Source organism: Triturus cristatus, chromosome 4_1 (assembly GCF_964204655.1).
Source record: "Triturus cristatus chromosome 4_1, aTriCri1.1, whole genome shotgun sequence".
Lineage (NCBI taxonomy): Eukaryota > Metazoa > Chordata > Amphibia > Caudata > Salamandridae > Triturus > Triturus cristatus.
Window position 1 is genome coordinate 333073113 of NC_140585.1, and position 24469 is coordinate 333097581.

Here is a 24469-nt window from a genome sequence, read left to right on the forward strand (position 1 = left end):
GAGGGACGCGAGGAGGCGGCGGCGGATCTTTTTGTGGAGGACCTGATTGCTACCCATCTCCAGCCACGGGGGCTGAGCAAATTCTTCGCTGTGGAGAGGGCTCACAGGGTTCCCGGGGGTCGGCCGAATGTCGGAGCCCCTCCGAGACCTCTCATCGCCCGGATTTTCAATTTTCGGGATAGAGACGCTATCCTGCAAACCTCCAGACTGCATGGACCGGTCAAGCTAGACAATATGGAGGTTAATTTCTATCCTGATTTCACTCCAGCGGTCCAGAAGCAGAGACTGAGCTTCCTAGGTGTCAAACGCCGTCTTCGGGACCTAAACCTCAAGTATGCCATGCTTTTCCCGGCCAAGTTGCGTGTGGAGGTGGATGGTCGCACGCATTTCTTTGATCGTCCCGAGGCGGCCGGGGACTGGCTGGATACTCTGCCCGGGGATCGTGATCGGGGGGGCGGGGGGGGCGGCGGCGGGGGGAGACGGCACGCTGGATCAGGACTGAGGGTCTCATAATGGGCCTCACTCTGGACGAAAATGATGCCACTTTTAATTCTGCGTCAGTTTTTTGTAAGTTCCCCTCCTATGGAGGTTGTGTTTGGGTCTCTTGGGGGTTCTCCCTCCTCCTCTAGGGGGCTTAGTTAGTCTATCTACACATGGGGCGACAGGCACACTGCACGTTGGGGGGGCTGTTTGGGCTCATGCAGGGGTGCAGGGAGGGGGGAGTTCTGTTGGGGTGGGTGGGTAGGGATGGGGTGTTGTTCGTTTTTACCACAAGGCAAACGTATTATTGTGTTGGTTTTAAAGTGCTCTCCGGGGTACGAATGATGGCTTTTGTATATGATGGGGGGTAGGGAACTAACTTTGTTATCCTGGAATGTGAATGGACTGGGGGACAGGATCAAACGGGGTGTGGTCCTGCAATTTTTGAAGCGAATCTCGCCTGATGTAGTCTTTCTGCAGGAGACGCACCTCATTGGTAACTCCTTCTGCGCCATGAATCGGCGTGGCTATCGCCTAGTGGCTCACTCGGGCTTTACGTCCGGCTCACGGGGTGTGGGCATCATGGTGAAGAACTCGCTCCCGTTGGAGATTGATGAGGTGCTCCACGATGATAGGGGACGCTATACGGTCTTGGTGGGAAGACTGGAGGGCAAAGTGGTTGTCTTTGTGTCAATATACATCCCACCGGGGCTGCAGTCGACCACTTTTGCGGACCTTGGGCGCCTTCTCCTTGGCCTTCCGGGGGGGCTTTTGGTTGTGGGGGGGGATTTCAATGCGGTGGTATCTGGATCTTTGGATCGTCACCCCCCTAGGGACCTCCCCCGGGCACAGGCGTGGCTCCCCGGCCTCTTAGATACATTTGGATTAGTGGACTGCTGGCGTTTAAAACACCCCGCGCAGCTACAGTATACCTTCCACTCGGGAGCCCATGGTAGTCTCTCACGACTAGACTATGTCCTTGTCCCGGCGGCCTATGTTGGGAGGGTGGGAGAGGTACGCCATTTGCCACGGGGTATTTCGGACCACTCCCCGCTCCTACTGCACTTTGATGTCTTTCCGAGGGGTGAGGGTAGAGTGGTCCCAATCAATCCTTGGTACCTGCGCGACCCCTCCATTCGCGCTGCATTGATTAAATCCCTTCAGCGATATTTTGATGAGAATGTGGGGTCTGTGCCTTCGGCCATACCGCTATGGGAGGCCTTCAAGACAGTACTCCGAGGAGAGGCCCTATCCCTCATTTCCCATGCCCGGAGGCGCGAGCGGGAGGAGGTGACCCGGATGGAGGCTGAAATAGCCGAGTTGGAGGGGAATTTAGAAGGTGGGGTGACGGATGCTGCATTACATGTCCTCCAACTCAAGCAGGCGGCCTACAGGGCCCTCGTCACGGAGGCGGCCAGGGGCCCCAGTAGAGAGCAACAGGGGCGTTTGTATGATGTGGGTGATAAGGCTGGTAAGCTTATAGCGTGGTTGGACAAAAAAGAGAGAGCGAATCGTGTGGTCCCGCTGATTGAGAAAACGGATGGTGTGTGTGTGACCGAGCCAGAAGAAATTGTCTCCTGCTTTGCGGATTATTTCCATGGGGTGTATTCCCCGGTGTCTCCCTGCTCGGAAGAGGATTCCCTCGCCCTGCTCAGTGATATTGCGCTGCCCTCCCTTTCTGGGGAGGACAGGGTGTCGTTGGACGCCGCTCCCACCTCCGACGAGATTGCCCTCGCCATACCCTCGGTCGCTTCCGGCAAGGCCATGGGTCCGAATGGTCTCCCTATCGAGTTGTATAAGTTACGACCGGATACGCTGGCACCCCACCTCCGGGCTATGTTCCTGGCGGCACACTCGGTGGGCTCCCTCCCGCCGGACCAGCGTCTGGCTACAATCGTGGTCATCCACAAGGAGGGGAGACCTCGGAACCGGGTTACATCCTATCGGCCCATTTCGCTGCTGAATGCGGAGCCCAAGATTCTCGCTAAGGTACTGGCCAATCGGCTGGTCGGCGTGGTGGGCGATTTGGTTCATCAGGACCAGTCTGGCTTTATTCCTCATCACAATACGGCCCTTAATCTGCGGCGTTTGCACGGTGTGCTCGCACGTGCCCCGTTTATACGGGAGCCGGCCATTTTGGCGTCCTTAGACGCCACCATGGCGTTTGACACGCTTGAATGGCCATATATCTGGGCGATGCTTGCGAAGTTTGGATTTGGCCCAGGGTTCATCAGTTGGGTCAAATTGCTATATTCGGGCCCATTGGCGCAGGTGGTGGTGAACGGAAGAGTATCGGCTCCGTTTGAGCTGGGCCGAGGCACTCGACAGGGCTGCCCCTTATCGCCGCTCCTTTTTGCACTTGCCTTGGAGCCCCTGGCGGAGTGGCTGCGGTGGGAGCCTTCCATCCGTGGTCTCCGCTGGACCCCCGAGTATGAGGACCGCGTATCCTTATACGCTGATGACATCCTCTTGTACCTAGCTTCCCCACGTAAATCACTCATAGTACTAGTTGATGTTCTGCATTCATTCGGTCGTAACTCCGGTCTGGTCATCAACTGGGCTAAATCGTGTGTGTATGTTCTCTCTGGGGAGGCTCCTATCCTCCCGCGGGGCTGTCCGATCCAGGTCGCCCCGCAGGGATTTAGGTACCTGGGTGACTTCATTACTCTGGACCCGGAGGCTCGGTATGATCGGAACTTGCTTCCCCCCCCTCCAGCGTCTGAAAGAGGATGTCGCGCGCTGGCGGCGTTTGCCGCTTTCGCCGCTCGGCCGGGCGGCATTGTTTAAAATGATGTCGTTGCCGCGTTTCCTATACGCGTTACAGAACACGATGGACCTTGTCCCAGCGCGCTACTTCCGAGAAGTGGAGAGTTTGCAGCGCCGCCTGTTCTGGGACGGGAGGCCACGTATTGCCCTGGCTAAGCTGACGCTCCCCTGGTATGATGGGGGGATTGCCCTCCCGGATATTAAACGGTATTATTGGGCCTCCCAGCTAGCCGCAATTAATCAGGGCCTATATGGGCCAGCCTTAAACCCTGCGTTTGAAATGGATAGGATGCTACTTCCTGGTGGTGACTATAATCGAGCGCTTTACTCTAGCGCGCCCGACGCTCGCCTGACGGGCCCCACGCGTGTCATGGTGCAAGTGTGGCACGCGGCTAATACTGCAATGGGGTGGAAGGACCGTTTGACCCGGGCGTCACCACTATACGCATCTGAGCGGTTGGGCTCCTTGTGGACCTCGAAGGGCTTTGAGAAGTGGGATTTAATAGGCATCAGCAGAGTGGGGGATCTCTGGACGAGGGGAGGATTTAAAACGTTCGAGATGCTGCAGACGGATTTTCAGTTGCAGGGCAGCGAGTACTTTCGGTACTTGCAGGTCCGGCATGCGCTGGGCTCCGTCTTTCCGGACGTTGCCTCCATCCCGGAGTGCTCCCCCCTGGAGGATAGAGTGCTGGACGGACACGTCCCTGACAGCACGATCTCACTGATCTATAAAAAAACTAATCAACGATCGCTCAGACTTGTTGTCTGCCCTTCGTGAGGCTTGGGTAGCCGATGGGCTGGAGCTGGACGACAAGGACTGGATCTCTGCGGTGGCCTCCCCGAAAGAGGTGGCCATACCGGCTCGCCTTCGTTTCGTCCAGCTCAAGATACTCCACAGGGTCTATATGACGGGGCCAAAGCTCCTGCGTATGTGCTATGCTGAGGACGGTTTGTGTAAGCGTGGGTGTGGTGCGCTGGGTACCTTTCTGCATATCCTTTGGAAGTGCCCGCAAGTGGAGGGGTTCTGGCGAGGTGTGCATGAGGTGCTGCGAGTGGTCACGCATGTGGCGCTGTTGCCCGAAGCGAGGAGATGCCTGTTGAATGTGTGGGAGCCTACCTACTACTCGGTGCCGCAGACGTGGTGGGTGACTCTGGGATATATGGTTGCCAAGCGTGATATTGCCCAGCTGTGGGGATCCCAGAGCCCCCCGACAGTCTCGGCCTGGAAGGAGCATATGGACTGGTGCATGTTTCGGGAAAAGGTGGTGTATGTGGCGAGAGGTAAGCCTCTTTTTAATCTTTACGTTAAGCCCCTTGCTGCTATTATTAGAAATTGTGGATTTCTGCCAGTCTCTTACGCCGACGACACCCAAATAGTGGTGTCAATCAAAAATAACATCAGGGACACAGCAGAAAAATTTCAAGAGTGCATGACTCAAATTAACCTATGGATGCAGAGGAATTGTCTAAAACTGAACGGAGACAAAAGTGAAGTCATGATGCTAGGCACGGACATGGAAATCTGGTCCCCGGATTGGTGGCCGAATAACCTAGGCCAGTGCCCACGTCCAGTAAACAAACTGAAAAATCTTGGCTTTATACTGGACAATAAGCTCACGTTTGATGCCCAGACAAATAAACTTGCATCTACTATGTGGTACATTCTGAAAGTAATCAGGAAACTCTTGCCTTTTATTCCCCTAGCTTCCCGCAAAACGGTGGTAACTGCCCTGGCCTTATCAAGGCTTGATTACGGGAATGCTCTATTTGCTGGGATCCAGGCCCAACACTTGGCTAAACTTCAACGCCTGCAGAATGCTGCGGCAAGATTAATCCTTGATATCCCCAGATCTGAGCCAGTCACACACAAATTAAAATCCTTACATTGGCTACCAATAGACAAAAGAATAAAATTTAAATCTGTCTGCCTGACATACAAGGCCTTGCAAGGGACCGGATCTAAGTTTTTGATAGACCACCTGCAACTGTACGAGCCCCCTAGGACCCTTCGTTCAAGTCAATCTAAACTCATTCAGACAGCAAGATACAAGCAGGTCAGATGGGGGGGGAGAAGCTTTCTGTTACATGCAGCAAGGGCGTGGAATCTCCTTCCTATCACTATCAAAAACAGCCCCTCTATCCTATCTTTCAGGAAAGAGGTAAAAACCTGGCTGTTCTCTTCCTTGTAGACCAGACCGCTTTCTTTTTCACCAGGTAGTCATTGTCTCTGCTCAGCGCCAAGACGCCTATGGGCACACGTGCGCTTTATAAATTTTTAATCAAATCAAATCGAAAGTGTGGGGCCCCTGGAACGCCTACCGCGGGGGAATCTGTGCTCCACCCCTACTGCCTGATCCATCGCCGGCCCCGTCCCCTTAGCCAACTCATCCCCCCGGTACCTGGGCATCGGGTGTCCCCAATCCTAGTTCTGATCTCTCCCCCCCCTCTTGAGATTCCTATGGATGGCTAGATTCCCCCCTCTAGGGGAGCACGTGTTGCTATTTCGATTGAGGATTGCCTTGTGGGTTTGTTTGTGTTTGCTGTGCTTTAAATTTAAAATGGAACCGTATGATGGGGTCTGCATAATGTGGCACGCAACGATGTTATCTCCTGTAAATGCTCGGCAGCGGCACCATGTGTTTTACAAATGTATACCGTATGCTCCTTTTATTGCTAGCGGCCGGCCGGAAGGTTGTAGGCCCATACTTGTACAATTTTTTGAGTCCTGTAATAAACGGTTTAAAAAAAAAAAAAAAATGATAAGACCAATTATGCACAAAAAAAAAGAAAAAAAAAAAAAAAGATGTGGCTGTATATTCACACAAATGTATTAAATGTAAAAATGTGGTAGTAAATATGGTGCTTCATACATGCCTGTCAGGAGGTTAGATTTGTTGTTTTATGCTCCAGGACACTAGTGCTCCAGTCTTTAGATCTGCTCACTCCTGACCACTTCCTTTGGTGCCTAGATGGTGCTGGACTCTCTTGGTCTGCCTGAACCCTGTTTTGTGTGTTGGTGATACTGGAATTGCCCTGCCTGCTGTATTGACGTTTCTTGTGTTTGATGTAACGTGATGCTGGAATCTTCTGGGCCGCTGTTTTGGGTTTTGCTGGTAGAGCATAGATCTTTTATTTTACAATCCGCACAGTCTGTTTTTGTCTGGTGTGTAAATGGTGCTGGAATCTCTTAGTCTGAAGTTTTCGAGCGATGTCTGAACCAATGAGACAAATGGATATACAGGTTTGTGGTATTCCAGAATCCTTGTGGTGGCTGTGTTGCTGATGCTGCGATTTGTAGGTCTGCCTTATCCAGGATGCCCACATATGGTGGTGCTGAAATCTGTCCACAGTTTTCAGTAACCTTGTATTTGATGTGCAAATGGTGCCAAAAACTGCTACTCGGCCCTATTCTGTTTTGTGGTTGTGTTAGTGTTGCAATGTCTGGGTCCGCAGAATTTGGGATTGTCGTGTTGTTCCTTGTAAAAGCCATCACTCTGTACCATCCAGGATCCTTACGTTTGATGTGGGTTAGATGCTGGAATGTCTGCTGTGTCTTTGATCATCATGTTTGGTGTTTATGCTGAGGGTGAAATCTCTTGGTGTACAGTGTCCAAGATACCTCCTGTATACTGCATTATCAGTACTAGAATCTCATGTGTCTGTTGTAACCAGGATCACACGTTTGGTGTGTAAGTGGTATTGTAATCTTTTTGTAATATCTATGACCCAATTTATGGTGCAAATGGAATACCCTTATCTGCTGATGGTAATCTATTGGCCATCCCATAACAAGCTAGTGATGTCTGCTCGTGTTCGACAAAAGGCCCACGTTTTTTATTATTTTCACAGCCAGTCTCACAGCACCAAGACACCTCCGGGTATTTGTGCGCTCAATAAGTTACATTAACATAACAAAACACCCGGACAACATGTACTCTGTTCTTCCAAAGCCACACTAGTAAACTTTAGCCAAAGCAGAAATTGGCAGCTTGTCTGGCCATCACCCCAGGGTGTGGCATCTGTTCTCAAAGGCCTCCTTTTGCTATTTGTTTTAGACAAATGTCCAGTGTGCTCATTTTTTGCGCCTCTGTACTCCTGAGGTTCCACAAGACATAGATGGTTAATAATATTAAAATAATTGTATGATGTTTTCAATTATGGGTGAACTGTTGTAGAATGCTTGCCAGGGGCCCTAGTGCAAGCATGGACAATGTGCCCCATGCACCTGAGTGGGTGTTAAAGGTCAGCCCTCCCCGGGGTGAAGGGACCCCAGTGTCACTGTACCTGCTGCACAAAAGTTAACTACGTTTCCGAACGGGGTGGTTATTCATATCCAACTCGAGAGTACCAGGCCCGGTTCTAGAGGGTGGGCCGGGTGAGCCAGGCCCACCCAAACATGAGCCTTGGCCCTCGCAGTGAATCTGCCACCAATGTACAACAACAATAAAAAAAAAAAATCAGATAACTGGTGATTTATGATCCTGCTGCAGAGCAACCATTTGGCTGTAGATAGATTTTAAATGCAGATAAGCTGGATTTTATGGGAATAGCTCAGTGGGTTACTGCCTTTGTCACAGAGATCCTTGTGTTACTCGCAGTTCAGAAGTTGCAATCCTAACATAGGACAGCGACCTATGAACTGTCATCAAAGACCTGCATGCAAACTTCGCTTTTTTGTGTTGTGATATAGTTAGAACTTCTCCATTCTTTCATTATTCTAATGTTGCTAAAAAGAGTTTGTTTGGGCAGTTGTACATTTTTATCAGTAAAGCCAACCCCCAACCACTGGAGTACTCTTGAAATCCTGAGTTTGTGCTTTTCCAGACCAAACCCTCGTAAAATATATTGCCCACTAGTATGGATGACATGTGATTTCTACACCTTGTAAACCTCATTGGCTTTTGTGACATTCCTCGTAGAATGATTTATTGTCTCTGTATAACGTGTGCTGTTATGTAAAGTACTGTGACACCCTACACTGATATGAGTAGCGCTAACAATGAAATGGATATGATAGAGGGGCAACGGAGAGATAAGTGGCACTGGTGGAGGGTGGCAGTGAGGAAATCCAAGGAGGAGGTCAAGGGGACGGGGGAGATACGGAGAGATGAGGGGTGCTGGTGGAGGGTGGCAGTGAGGTAATCCGAGGAGGTCGTCACAGGGTGGGGGTGGAGCTACGCAGAGATGAGATACACTAGTGGAGGGTGGCAGTAAGGGAGTCAGAGGAGGTGGTCACTGGGTGGGGGGGAACTACAGAGAGATGAGGGGCACTACTGGAGGGTGTGTGAGAAGTTGGCCTGGTATATGATGTTCACTAGTTAAAGTGACCACCTTGTACCATGCCAAGCAACCCTTATGGTGTGGTTGTAAGTCAGCCTTTTCTGACTAGCTGCCCTAGTGGTAGCGTAGGCTAAGCAGTCTTTGAGGCTAAACTCGTTTAAGCGTGTTAAGCAAGCTGTTTTACCATATGTAACCCCCCTTTATACCAATGAAAGGACACCACACAGATATATATTCAAAATATATATGTATTTATTACTCAAAGTATCCCCTAGACTCTTTATGAGCACAGGAGCACAAATCGTTAAACAAGAAAGTATTACAATATACAGAAGTTGCACTTTATATGGATAGGCCCTGGTGGCCGCTCAAACCATATACTAAAATAGTGGTATAAGTACCACGAACAGGAAAGGGAGAAGGCCTAGGGCCTCTAGAATCGCTGGGCCTACAAGGAGCTAACTTTAGTTAGTGACCAGGAGGTCCACGGGTCGCGTGTGCAGTGAGGAAAGTTACACGCGGGCTTCCATAGGTTTTCAATGGGTGCGTAAATGTTCAATAGTTACTGCTAGAAGGGTCTTCTGGTTGGACTACGAACTCAAGACTTCAAACCTAGACACTAGAGATGTCACTCTACGCTTGTGCACCGGAGTGCCAGCTTTACCTCACCCACAGGAAGCGGTTGCATAGGTCTCGAAGTGCGTCGGGTTTCGTCTATCTGTTCAATGGAGCCTGATGACAAAGATGCTGCAGGCGGTCGGTCCAGAAGAGATGCGGTGGATCCAAGGGTGGATCGGAAGTGTAGAAGACCTGTAAGCAGAGGGGACAGTGTTCACAGTCACTAGCCAGTGACCAGCGTGGCACCAGGTAGGTACCAGGCGATGTCGGGTGCAAACAGGTGAAGAGGTGTAGCTTGTCTCTGCAGCCACGTGGTCCCTGAAGGTCGACGACGTCCAGGAGTCAGTTCACGAGCTGTCCCACGCAGGCTCTCGCTGTCGGCGACTTCGAAGACGCAAACAAGCCTTGGCAAAAGCAGGCGTCGCAGGAATCGAAGAAAGCTGTTAGCTCTGACCAGCAAGGTCTGAGGGGCTGCTCCTTTGGAGGGAAGCAGGGGCCAGTCTGGAGCAACCAGACCAGCGTCGTAGTTTTCAAATAGGTTCGCCAAGATGGCCACTAGCCAACGGGCCAGGGACCGGGTAGGCGCGTCGAGTCGCAAAGTGCAGAGGGGCCCCACGCAGATCGTGGAGATGCTGGAGGGCTCACCTTTGGTGCAGATGCTGCTCGGATGTTGGGCTTCTCAGGACCCAAAGCACAACTCGGAGGGAGCCTCTGTTGTCGCGCTTGCAGCTTGTCAAGTGTCTTCCAAGATGGCTGGCTCCACGTGTCTCGATGCCCCCACGGGTTCCTTCTTTGCAGGGACTGTGGGTCGGGCTGTGAGAGGTCTGGAGGTCCAGTTCTTGTCGGTCTCTGGGCTCGGGCTCCGGCGGGAGGCGGCGGCAAAGCAGACGTCGATTCGTTGGTTGGTGCTTGCGTTAGCAAGATGGTCACTCCCTGACCATAGGGGAGATTTCCTTCAGTCTTCTGTGCAGCAGAACGTCGAAGTTCCCGTCTTCTTCTTAGTGTTAAGTTGATTCCAGGATGTCTAAAGTCTTAGGACACAGCTCCTACCTTTAAGCGGATTCTAGGGGCCGGACTACCTGCTAGGTCCCTCACTAAGGGTGGGACCAGGAAGGGGGGTGGTTACACCCCCAATCCTTTGTCCAGCTCGCCCCAGGTCTGGGGCTGGTGTGCCCCAGGACCGGTTTGAACTGGCATATCCACCGAGGCTCCTTGTGAGCCTCAGGCATGTCTGATTCTATTCAAGCCCTACCTGACCAATACACAAAATCCTGTCTGGGGTGGTGCTCGCACCTCCCCTGGCAGGAAACCCTTTGTCCACGTCCCCCAAGCTGGAAGGACTCCCAGCAGCAGGAGGGCAGACTTGTGTCGGTGGTGGCAGCATCCATTTTGTGGAGCTGAGGCTATGTCTGATTTTACCCGGGTTTCAGGCTCTGTACATGTCGTGTCCCTCTAGAAGGGTGGAATGCTAACCCCGTCGCCAGAATTGGCGAGGGGTTAGTATTCCAATTCGTATGACACCTTACTCGACATGTTTTGATAAAGCCAAACCAAAGATAGCATTTAACCGCGAGGTTCATAATGCACTTAAGAGTATATGGTATGGCGATATCTGGCAACGGTAGAAGGAAGTTGTTCCGACCACTGCAGACAGGCTCAGCTCATGCCAGAGCACCATCTCACATGGAACCAAGCACTCTGCCTTCAGGATTGTTAAACAAACAATGGTTCTGTCGGGTATGCACTATTTCTTTAAACATTGAATCAATCAAAGGTTAATTTCATGAAAGACAAATTCTCATAAGCAACACACATAGAGACCAAAAGAGGGGGTATATGAAAAGTTTTATAAATTACTTCTTACTTCTTACTACTTACTTCGTAGCGATGGGAGCTACATACGCGCCGAGCCTGGCCAATATCTTTATGGATGATTTTGAAGAGGAACATTTGTATTGTGATGAAAACCCATACCTGAATCAGATCGCGATATGGAAACGATATATCGACGACGTGATAATGGTTTGGTCTGGAGACGCAAATGAGCTAAATGAATTTCACGCCTGGCTAAATACCAGATCAAGTGATATCAAATTTACTATGACGAGTAGTAATGAGTCCATAGATTTCTTGGACCTCACGTTTCGAATTGAAGGAGGTCTGTTGTACTGCGATCTCTACAGGAAACCTATGGAGAGAAACACATTGCTGATGTACAACTCGCATCACCCACGCAACCTGAGAGATAATTTGCCCTACGGGCAATTCCTCAGACTGAGAAGAAATTGTACAAAACGATCGGATTTCTTCCAAGAAGCAGACAATCTCGTGAGTCGCCTGAAAGAAAGAGGCTACCCAACAGGACTCCTCAAAAGAGCAAAAAAACGAGCTTGGTATTGCCCACGTGAGGAACTCTTGGAGGTAAAGGACAAAGACACACAATCGGACAACATCGTCTGTGTAACGACTTTTAACACCAAGAGCAATAACATCAAAAAGATTGTGAAGAAATATTGGAACTTGGTTGCAAGTGAACTTGACACTAAGCAAGACCCGATCTTTGCCTTCAAGAGAGGTAAAAATATCAAGAACACGGTCGTCAGAGCATTCTTAGAACCACCGAAGCAACAAGGACTAAGAGACTACCTTGGACTCTCACCACTCAGTGCGCACCACAAATGTGGACAGTGTAAGGCCTGTGACCAATGTCAAGAAGGCACGACCTTCACGTACAACAACAAAACATACAAACAACCTCTCTTTACAAATTGCAACAGCTTCCACGTCATATATGCCATCCTCTGCCCCTGTGGTCTGATATATGTAGGGCAAACCATTCAGAAAGTTAAAGCCAGAATTCTTCAACACATGAGCAGAATAAAATGCAAGGTACAGGGAGCACCCATGGTGGAGCATTTTACGACACATAACCATTCTCCAAATAGCATAAAATGGTGGATTATAGAAAAGATCAGTCCCAATGCGAGAGGTGGCTCATTATCTGGGGTCCTAAATTACAAAGAATGCAAATGGATTCATTCACTCAACTCTGTTCATAACGGGTTTGTTCTGCTTGGGTCTACGGATCAAATAGAACCCGCTCAGCAGAGCCTCTCTAACCCAAACCAGAACGTTACCCCCTCCCTAGGGCCTATTTACACCTAAATAACCACATATATGTACCACCTAAGGACAGGGAATTCCTACTATATATACCAAGACCTACAAGTCACAGCCTCGCGGTCCCAAACGGACCCAGGACTTCCTGCCCAGACGGCAGCCACAGACTTCCTGCCCAGACGGCAGTCACAGCCTCGCGGTCCCAAATGGACCCAGGACTTCCTGCCCAGACGGCAGCCACAGCCTCGCGGTCCCAAACGGACCCAGGACTTCCTGCCCAGACGGCAGCCACAGCCTCGCGGTCCCAAACGGACCCAGGACTTCCTGCCCAGACGGCAGCCACAGCCTCGCGGTCCCAAACGGACCCAGGACTTCCTGCCCAGACGGCAGCCACAGCCTTGCGGTCCCAAACGGACCCAGGACTTCCTGCCCAGACGGCAGCCTTAGCACAGCCTCGCGGTCCCAAACGGACCCAGGACTTCCTGCCCAGACGGCAGCCACAGACTTCCTGCCCAGACGGCAGTCACAGCCTCGCGGTCCCAAACGGACAGAGGACTTCCTGCCCAGACGGCAGCCTTAGCACGAGTTCATCCTATAATTACCACGACATCAGTGTTACTATATATCAGATCACACAGAGACAGCTAGTTGAGCACAACTTGTTCCCTAGTTCGAAGGGCTCCTTTCTCCCTTACTCAGTTACCACCTACCTGATCAGGATTAACATCTGTTCATGTCAAGTCACAGCTGACTAGAAGAATAGGTTACCCTCTTACACAAGAACACGTAGCACATATTGCTTTACTACAAACTGAATACTTTATTTAGTTATTACATGCACACTCACGGAACATAATACATATCACATAACCTGCAAAGAAAAGTGAAAGATTAAGTTGTACACTCTAATAGTAAGGGGTTGACATCACCTTGGTCGTATGTAGCCTGCACTCAATGGTCATCTAGGTTCCCTTCTCGTCTGCGCCTCGGCTTCGCCTGGAAGTCACACCTCCGCAATCACGGGTTTACTCCCGTCTCCCTCTCCGAGTCACTGGGACCTCTTCCTCATCGGCTACTCTCTTCTCTTTGGAATATCTATTTCTCGGTTTTTCTCCACCTCCAAGTTTGTCATCTGTCTTCCCTGGAATAAGTAGCAGCTTTACTACTAACGGCCAGGTGCCGCCTATGGACTAGAAGCAAGTGCCAGTATCTGCCTCAAACTTTCACTAATATAGACGTGTATTTCCTCATGGAAAATTCCAGCCCGTAACCTGCCGCCCACCAAATTCTTGTACCTCCCCGTGCCAAGGACACGTTCCCAGCCGGCCGGCCTGATGTAGTGTCTTCGGCATGAAGAAAAATACAATCCTTCGATAAGGGCCGGCCTGAACCGGTTCTCTCCAAGCGAATAACACCTCCTAACTAAAACACTGCCTATGACCTAGAAACATTCCAAGCTGCCAGAGCAGGAGGAAAGATGGAGTCTCTCCCGTTTAAGGCCTACCAGGCCTGAATTCAGCACGGCTCCATGAAATACCCTCACTACAGAACAGATTATCCCTAATGCTAACGAATCTATCCCCTAGGATATGTATGCAAACCCTGATCTATGGGGAAGAACACAGGATCATGTCGAAGTGCCTAATAGATAGGCTCTATACGCTACTCTATCCCTTAGACTTTGAATGGAAAGAGACTGAAGTCACCTAAATCACCCTTCAACACAATAAGACCGGAAAAATCGAGCAGTACATTTCACCCTTGACTTCAGTCTATTATACATTCATTAAATGGAGCTAACATCTGTGGAAGAATAATATGAAACAAAGCTAACTGATCTATGTCTAGTACCAAGTATGCAGAATTGAAGTAATGAAGGAATACACTGAATAAAGCAACAGATAGAAATCAAAACAGCAACAGCAATCAAAATACCACCTAATATTTGGCGTAGCAAGTGTATATCAGGTAACCAATTAAAGAGCCAGTCAAACCAGCCCTGGTCAATGTGTTTTCTAACTTCTTCTGTTAAGTCACGCAACTTGTCGATGTGAGCACGAATGGATTGTGTATGGTCAGACAAGTTAAAACAACAGAGACCTTCAAAGTCCGAGCAATCATGTCCATGTTTAAGCAAAAGATAATCAATGGCTGCTCTATTTTGCAAAATGGCCCTACGTTCACCCTGGGCGTCTAATAGCATGTCAGACAAAATTGTAGAAGTATGATTAATAGATTTCACCATCCAGCAGGCCATTTTCCCCAATAGATTTGGCATTATAAACCGCCAAAGCAGGAACACCAATAATTGAAACAGCTAAGCTAAGGTATTCAGACTTGGAATATAAATGCAAAGATGGGTCACAATCCTCCTGTAACATTACAGTATCTCGAAGCACACGAGAGTTGGCATTCGGATGCGAAGCGAACATCAACAAACTGAGTCTCGTAATGGCACAAGGGCCTCCGGAAATGTTTGCAGGGACAAATGGCCAGGAAGTATTACCACATGAGAAAAGCCATCCGGCAGGTAGTAACATCGTGCGATAGTGACTGGGGGTAACTAGCAAACTATTACAAGTCATATTGTTCTGAACTGAAACACATGTGGTCGGTGTCCTTTGAAAGCACAAAGTCCGTTCGTGGGTTGTAAACGAAGTGGCGCCTTTTAGTTTTAGGCGCAGACATTCAGAGATCGCACTAGGATTACACGTAAGAAAGAAGCACAAATCACCTTGTGTGATATTATAAGTAAGTATTTGGGACTGGATGGGGGTTTGCTCGTTCGGCAATTCAATACATAGGGGGCAATATACATGGGTAGCAAAATCACCCAGGAGAATATTGGGACGGGCCTTCGAGACATTAAAAATATGAGTTAAAGTTTCCAATGAGGCGGGGACAGCAACCAGGCAGGTCGCCAGAATGTCATGAACAGATCTCATCGGTGTCAAACAGAAGTGAGGGGCGTCAGTCACCCTCTTAGCCAGTGCGGTCCAAAAGTTCGATGATGAATCCCATGCAGCGAAGGAACGCAACACTCGGGTTCCCAGTTCATCCCGGGTTGATAGGATCCCTCCTTTCTCGTCGTACCAGTCCGAAAACAGTCCGGCTCCGACACATCCTGCAGCAACAATCCAAAGAATGATCTGAAAGAAAACCAAATACAGGCATTAATCATTCTCGTAAATAACATTTATCAGCCGGGACCGCTTCCCAGCTATCTTTCCCTGGTCTCATAACCAAAATGGTATTATCCTGACCGGTGGCAATGACCTCTGCTTGTTCAGGGGGATTCTTAGGCGACTGCACCCAAACTCTGGCCCCAGGATTATCCGTGGAGCCAAAACCTTTCTGGCCACGTACAGTTAGCAACGTTGGAGCAGTGCCTTTCATTAATACACCACTGAAAACAGGCATTATGAGTAATTGAGCCACTCGGTCAGTGCGATGTATCAGTAAGTCAACCTCACTGCTATTCAGCAGGAGCACCTTAATCTCTCCCTGATAATCACTGTCGATAATTCCTCCAAGCACCTGAATGCCTTTTACAGCCAGCCCCGATCTAGGGGCGATCAATCCGAAATTTCCAGGTGGTATCTGAACACCAACACCTGTCTCTATGATGACTCGATCTCTACTTTTTATAACAATGTCATCCATAGCATGCAAGTCTAAACCTGCCGACCCTGGGGTCGCTCTACATGGAGCCAAAGCTACGGGAGTAATTTCCCAATACATCACAGTTTCTCTGATTTCATTAGGCATAGCCTCAGCATTCGGGGGAAACAAACGCATAAGTGGAGATTCAGCATTTAAAAAAGGACGATTATTCAAAATCAATAGTGCTTGGGGCAAAAAGTCTCGCCAATTTTTATACTTGTCATCCGTTAACTTACGCAGCTGGTCCTTTAGCAGGCCATTCAATCTCTCCACCAGGCCCGAGGCCTGTGGGTAGTAGGGGATATGGAATATCCATTCAATATTGTTTTCCGCACAGAATTCCTGTACCAATCTTCCACGAAAATGGGATGCATTGTCAGATTGAATTTGGAATGGCACACCATAGTACATCATAATTAATTCTAATGTTTTAATGGTATTCAATTGGGTAGCTTGCTTACAGGGAAGGGCTACCAGCAGGCCACTGTATGTATCAACAATAGTGCAAACATATTGACAATTCCTACTCATGGGAAGTGGACCAATGTAATCGATCTGCCAAATTTGAGCGGGCAGTTTGCCGCGATGTAAATGACCTTTAACAATTTGGGGCACCTTACGCCGTCTGATATGCTGACAAACGGGGCAGTGTAAAATAACATTTTTGATTAAATCTAAGGGAATATAAATTCCTCGATCAGCAGCCCACCTGCTAGTGGCCTTCTCTCCAAAATGTCCTGCCTTCTGGTGTGCCCATTTCGCCAATCCCGCAATATCAGAATCTTGCCTGTCCACCACTGCCTCAGCAATTTTAGACTTCTCATCTGCAATGTTATGAAAAAATTTGTCAAGAGAATCTATCGGGGTGTGAGCGTCCACATGGAAGATTGTAACAGTACTCTGTGGGAGCATCTCCCAAATTTCTTGCCATAACTCTTTTCCCCATAATTCTTTGGAATGTAACTTCCAATTATGGGAATGCCAAGTTGGCAACCAAACAGCCAGTCCATTGGCAGTAGACCAAGAATCAGTGAAAATATGACATGTACCAGGTAACTCTTGTTTCAAAACTTGGTAAACAGCGTAAAGCTCGGCAAATTGGCTGCTTTTACCTTCACCAGTTGTGCTCAACAATTTCTGTGTGATCGGATTATAGGACACCGCCTTCCAGTGCCGTGTCATCCCTATAAACCTCGCTGAACCATCAGTGAACCAAACATGGTTTCTTTCCGCTGCGGACAAATCATCAAAAGGCTTACCCCACTTGACAGGAGACTCCTGTGCTAAAGGTACGGAACATTCACTCTCAGTCTCAGTCGATGGCGCTCGCGCCACCTGCTCATGTAAAGAAGCAACTCCTTTCGGGCCCACACGTGCCCTGTCTTGTATGTACCATTTCCATTTAATCACACTCGCCTCTTGAGCGTGTCCAATTCGGTGAGTTTTCGGCGAACTCAGAACCCACTGCATGATAGGAATTTCCGGACGCAGAACTATATCATGTTCCAAAGTCAATTGCTCGGTATCCACCAGAGCCCAATAACAAGCAAGTAACTGTTTCTCAAAGGGTGTGTAACGCTCACCAGCATCAGGTAACTTTTTGGTCCAAAAACCTAACGGTACTTTACTCCTGCCTTGTTTCTGCCACAAACTCCAATTTGCATAAAGGCCCTGTACAGACACATTCAAATCCACGTCACCATCACGTACAGGCCATAAATCCAGAGCATGTTGAATTGCCTCTTTTGCCAGACTAAACGCATCTTGCTGTGGTTTATCCCATACAAATGCATTCTTTTTACGCGTGACCCGGTACAAGGGGGCCAATATTTGACTCAAATGAGGAATATGCTGGCGCCAAAAGCCAAACAGACCAATGAAGCTCTGGGCTTCTTTCCTTTTTCTAGGAACTGCAAAATCAAGAATCTTCTGTTTAACCTGAGGGATCACTTCACGGTGCCCTTCATGCCAATTAATACCCAAAAATTTTACAGCCTGGGACGGACCTTGCAATTTATCTGGGTTGATTTCCCAACCTTTCTCACGCAGGCACTCAATGATTCTGTCTAATTGGGTCTGAACTTCCTCTTGTGTTTCGCCTTGGATCAAAACATCATCAATATAATGACATATCTGAATTTGGGGATGAACCGGTACCTCAGCCAAATGCTCTGCCACCAGCCGGTGACATATCGTAGGACTATGCACATAGCCCTGGGGAAGACTTCTAAACGTCATCTGACGCCCGTTCCACGTAAAACTGAATTGTTCCTGACACTCTGGGGCAATCGGAATTGAAAAGAAAGCCTTAGCAATATCAATGGACGCGTACCATGTACCTGGATGCTTTTGGATTCTCTCAATTAGTGTAATAACATCCGGTACTGCAACAGTCAAAGAGGGTGTGTGCTTGTTCAATTCTCGATAATCAACGGTCATGCGCCAAGAGTTATCACTCTTACGCACCGGCCAAACAGGATTATTCCAAGCAGAAGTAACTGGGGTTATGACTCCTGCATCCACTAACTCCTGAATAGTGGTACTAATCTCCTCATGACCACCTGGAATACGATACTGCTTCTGACAAACCACTTTTGTCGCATGGGGAACTTGTATGGGGGGCATTCTTAAACGACCAACCCGTATAGGTCTGGACGATATATAATGCGTTGTTCCAAATTGGTAACATCCGTCATCTAGATGCAAAGTCATTCCTCTCAAAATATCAATCCCAATTATGAATTCTAGAAGTGGCACTACTAGTACAGAATACTCTTTTCTAGGAATTCTACCTATTCTCATTTCAAGCAAAGTTTGAACTGCAGGGGTTTCTTTTCCACCTAATCCGGTAATAGTAAAAGGCTGACCTGTAAACTTCTTCGGTTTTCCATGAATAAGAGTGGCCTCCGCTCCTGTATCTACCAATGCTCGGGCCCTTTGGATATTACGATGTCTCCAATAAATGTCAATATCTACATAGGGTCTATTATCTCTGTGAGCCCATCTGTGTACCGGAGCTTGACCTCTTTCCTAATCATTCTTACTGCATTCTGTATACCAGGATAAATCAGGATAAAGACTCTCACGCTTCTTAGGTATCGGTACCTCCTGTTCATATCCATTCCCAGTACGGAACGGATTCGTATCTTCTGCATTGTACTGCGGGTTACGATCGACCAAACTGTGACGATCCTCTCTCCTCCTCAACTCAGGGGATTGATCCCTATCATCTCTACGTCTGCTGTAAACATAGTCAGTTCTCCCCCTTTCTCTTTCCCCCTCTCTCTCCCCGTCTCTCTCTCGACGGGGGGACACATCACGTGCAGAACGTCGATCATCACGACGAACAGAGCGCCCACGGCGGTCGTCATCACCGCTACCGTCAGAACCACCACGATCACACTCAGTGGTCCGAACACGCCGGGCACCCTCCTTTCGATCCAAGCCACGTTTGCGAAACGACTCCCACAAACGAGCGGTAGTCTCACCATCAATGTCCTCCCTCCGCACACCATCAGCCAGAAGACCAGAAAAAATATCACGTCTAGTAAGTTTATTTTCACCAGGAGTACGAGTGTCAGGCCGGGACTGATGTTCAGGTTTAAACCACTCACCCAACTCACCGAGTTGGCGCACCGATTCCAAAACCGTAGATAACACGTTACCAGTCTGATTAATCAATAAAGTCATCATGACCTGCTTATAGGCAACAGGGGAAGATCGAATGATACGGTTCCGCGCAGAAGATGTCAACGAACCATCAAGCAACCTGTCAGCAGTACCCAGAAAAATTGCCGTTTTCATCACCTCCTCTTTGAGACGTTGAGCAGCATCACGCAAAGTATACCACGGCTTGTCATTCACAGGGCAGTCAGATTCAGTAGGATATTTTACATTACAACCCTCAGTCGCCAATTGGAGTAAAGAAATCTGACCAACACCATTATAGTTACGAAAATGATCCTGCACAGTAGAATCCAAACTTAAGGAACAGAACTTTAAACAATCGCCAGTATCCAACATAATACCAGCAGCGCCCAGTTCATAAAGGCGCACCATCCATGTGAGCAAGGACTCACCAGCTCGCTGCCGAAATCGCTGCAAAATGTCACTAATTTCCTGCTGAGTAAAGTCTTCTAAACAGTCCAAAGAAATACCCTGCGGAGCATTGGGAGACTGCTGCAACTTCCGACGGAAAACTGGATGCGCAGAAACCGCGGGACGAGCATCACAAGGAGCCCGATCAGTACTCGTAGAGGGACAATCAGTGTAAGAAGCATTGATCCCACTCGAAGAACGAGCGTAATCACGGGGTGCACCATCAAAGGTGCGAGAAGCAGACTTACAATCATGGCGGGAGCGAGAAGACTCGCGCTTGGCAGACTCCTGACCCGAGGAACAAGAATCAGTCGAGTTCCAGATATTACCATCCCATTCATCAGGATTCCAATCCAGCCCGGCTGTCGCCACGACCAGACGCACCTTTCGCGTCGAAACCCGACCGCGCCTGTTCTTGTATTTATAACGAGCAATTCGCACAGCCGCCCGTTCGGCAATAGTTTGGTAAGTCTCAAGTTTATCAGCAAGCAACTTATTTTGACACTGCAACAAAGTATGAGAATTCTGAATCTCAACAAAGTGCGCTTCCACATCTTTAAGAGATATCTGTAACTTCAACAATCTCTCATGCAGAATCCTGTATGCAGACAAAAGAATCCAACCTCTGCGCCCCAAAATGGGAATCTCCTCACCCTTCGATACGGGTGCCTTCTGCAAACAAGCAATCACATTAGCCGGCTCTGCCAGCTCCAAAGAAGAATTCCAATTCTCACTCAAACCAGTAGAATCAGCCCACTCACGGGCCAAGGCTTCATAAGGCGTTGAATCCCATCCGGGAATATCAACGGGCAACTTAAAAGTAGATTTAGACCTTCTAGAAAACATCGTGAAAAAGAAAAAAAAGAAGAAAAGAAGAAAAAGAAAAGAAGGAAGAAAAATAAAAACTATACACAGAAATATACAAAAATAAAATGCAAACAAAACCACGCACGCGCCGAAAGCAAACACAAGACAACTACAACGCACACAGGTTTCGTAAACGGTTCGTGACGCCAAATGTTCTGCTTGGGTCTTCGGATCAGATAGAACCCGCTCAGCAGAGCCTCTCTAACCCAAACCAGAACGTTACCCCCTCCCTAGGGCCTATTTACACCTAAATAACCACATATATGTACCACCTAAGGACAGGGAATTCCTACTATATATACCAAGACCTACAAGTCACAGCCTCGCGGTCCCAAACGGACCCAGGACTTCCTGCCCAGACGGCAGCCACAGACTTCCTGCCCAGACGGCAGTCACAGCCTCGCGGTCCCAAATGGACCCAGGACTTCCTGCCCAGACGGCAGCCACAGCCTCGCGGTCCCAAACGGACCCAGGACTTCCTGCCCAGACGGCAGCCACAGCCTCGCGGTCCCAAACGGACCCAGGACTTCCTGCCCAGACGGCAGCCACAGCCTCGCGGTCCCAAACGGACCCAGGACTTCCTGCCCAGACGGCAGCCACAGCCTCGCGGTCCCAAACGGACCCAGGACTTCCTGCCCAGACGGCAGCCTTAGCACAGCCTCGCGGTCCCAAACGGACCCAGGACTTCCTGCCCAGACGGCAGCCACAGACTTCCTGCCCAGACGGCAGTCACAGCCTCGCGGTCCCAAACGGACCCAGGACTTCCTGCCCAGACGGCAGCCTTAGCACGAGTTCATCCTATAATTACCACGACATCAGTGTTACTATATATCAGATCACACAGAGACAGCTAGTTGAGCACAACTTGTTCCCTAGTTCGAAGGGCTCCTTTCTCCCTTACTCAGTTACCACCTACCTGATCAGGATTAACATCTGTTCATGTCAAGTCACAGCTGACTAAAAGAATAGGTTACCCTCTTACACAAGAACACGTAGCACATATTGCTTTACTACAAACTGAATACTTTATTTAGTTATTACATGCACACTCACGGAACATAATACATATCACATAACCTGCAAAGAAAAGTGAAAGATTAAGTTGTACACTCTAATAGTAAGGGGTTGACATCACCTTGGTCGTATGTAGCCTGCACTCAATGGTCATCTAGGTTCCCTTCTCGTCTGCGCCTCGGCTTCGCCTGGAAGTCACACCTCCGCAATCACGGGTTTACTCCCGTCTCCCTCTCCGAGTCACTGGGACCTCTTCCTCATCGGCTACTCTCTTCTCTTTGGAATATCTATTTCTCGGTTTTTCTCCACCTCCAAGTTTGTCATCTGTCTTCCCTGGAATAAGTAGCAGCTTTACTACTAACGGCCAGGTGCCGCCTATGGACTAGAAGCAAGTGCCAGTATCTGCCTCAAACTTTCACTAATATAGACGTGTATTTCCTCATGGAAAATTCCAGCCCGTAACCTGCCGCCCACCAAATTCTTGTACCTCCCCGTGCCAAGGACACGTTCCCAGCCGGCCGGCCTGATGTAGTGTCTTCGGCATGAAGAAAAATACAATCCTTCGATAAGGGCCGGCCTGAACCGGTTCTCTCCAAGCGAATAACACCTCCTAACTAAAACACTGCCTATGACCTAGAAACATTCCAAGCTGCCAGAGCAGGAGGAAAGATGGAGTCTCTCCCGTTTAAGGCCTACCAGGCCTGAATTCAGCACGGCTCCATGAAATACCCTCACTACAGAACAGATTATCCCTAATGCTAACGAATCTATCCCCTAGGATATGTATGCAAACCCTGATCTATGGGGAAGAACACAGGATCATGTCGAAGTGCCTAATAGATAGGCTCTATACGCTACTCTATCCCTTAGACTTTGAATGGAAAGAGACTGAAGTCACCTAAATCACCCTTCAACACAATAAGACCGGAAAAATCGAGCAGTACAGGGTTGAACGAGATTGAAGAGACCGCTAGACAAATGGGACAACTCTAATACTCTGAGTCTCTCATGTCCCATCATCTAAAATGTTTAGAGCCCCTCGCATACACTTGAATGTATTCAGCTCACCCATTCCCTCAACTCTGTTATTAATGGGTTGAACGTGATCAAAGAGACATGGGATAATTATAACACTCTGAGTCTCCCATGTCTGTTTACCTGTATGCACAAAACATACGACAATTGAGCCTGCGGGTCCCTCCACTCACCCTCGCTCTAGAATCCTCAACTCATTCAGGTCGTGACCACAAACATGAACTCAGTAGCATTAATCACAATGTATAGCTTACTCACTTTATAACGCAGTATCAGCGATTCTATGCATTGATCTCGGTTTGTTTTAATCCAAGAAAGTTTGTACATTTTTGTTTAATTGTATATTGTTGTTTAAATGTATGATTTGTCCGAATCAACCATGCTGGCTCTAAACCGCTGACCTGACCTCCATCGGGTGGGATTCTAACTATATGATTCTACACCTCTCAGAGCCCCACGTATACTCTTGAATGCGCCCAGTTCACCTGTCCATTCACTGTTCATGATGAGATTCTATTGTAATGCCCCTTACATAGTTGAATGCACCGAGTCTACGCGCTCTGCCCTACCATAGACGCATATTGAGTCGCATGCACCACGTAGCCGGTTGCCTAGCAACAAGACCAGGACGCTTTTCCTTTGACTCATATGACGGAGGTACGTCATACGTTTAGCGTGTTGCTTAGCAACGAGCCCTGGAGGCGACCACACACGCTACGTACACGCGCTCTGTCCTACCATGAAATAGACGCCCAGCGGCACACTTGGTGTCGGAGCTCGAGCAGATAGGACGTTAGCCTGCACCCACGGACCGGAATTAATTCATTTTTTCCTGGCACCATTATCATTGAGGTAAGCGCTGTAGTATAACAGCTAATGGCGCAATCGCTCAGATGCGATCCTCACAATAGGTGACTAATCCCCTCCCCCCTTTTTCGCAGAATCATAGAGTGATCACAAGAGACAGGACGATTGCCTGTAACCTTCCACCACATCGAGGTCTTTAGAATTCGGAAGACAGTGGTCGATTCCCTTCAGTGGGTAAGTCAACCGCAACCTCGATATTAAGTTTCAGTAAATCACCGAATTTAAACAATTAGAGATCTTATTATGCGAATTTTCCCAATTAGGATACCCACTTTGGAAGAACACCAGCAGTACCCCTTTGCTACTGCATACACACCAGCCCTCTGAATCACCACGGGCCCCAGTTGGTGAGTCCTTTACCCCATAACCCTACGTACTGTGATTTATTCAGCCTCTCGCGTCAACACACCTGACCATACATTATTATTCTCCAGGCTGTCCCCCATTTCCTTGTCCTGATGAAGACCCGCATTGACTAAGACAGTAATGCCCCCCTGGGTTGAAACGTCGACATATCCCCTGGACCAGCTGAAAGACTCTGTATAAAGACTCATTTATTCAGTCTACAGACCTATTCAAACAGCCGTTGTATTCTGGCCTTTTAAAACGTCGTTATCACGAAAGTCACTTTGTATATATTACGCACCTCACTATAGCACTG

General features: G+C 48.8%; 1 protein-coding gene across 2 annotated transcripts in view; it reads right to left on the reverse strand.

Annotated features, from left to right (window-relative positions):
• Positions 1–24469, reverse strand: part of TEX52 (testis expressed 52) — a 176715-nt gene that overhangs the window by 136715 nt on the left and 15531 nt on the right. The window contains exon 2 of one of the 2 annotated variants that reach the window (XM_085650542.1): positions 14187–15413. The exons of the other annotated variant lie outside the window; for it this stretch is intronic. Within the exon in view, the coding sequence (XP_085506668.1) occupies positions 14493–15413 (921 nt within the window). The 3' untranslated portion in view covers positions 14187–14492. Of the gene's footprint in view, positions 1–14186; positions 15414–24469 lie in introns of those variants that run through there. 2 annotated transcript variants of the gene reach the window in all.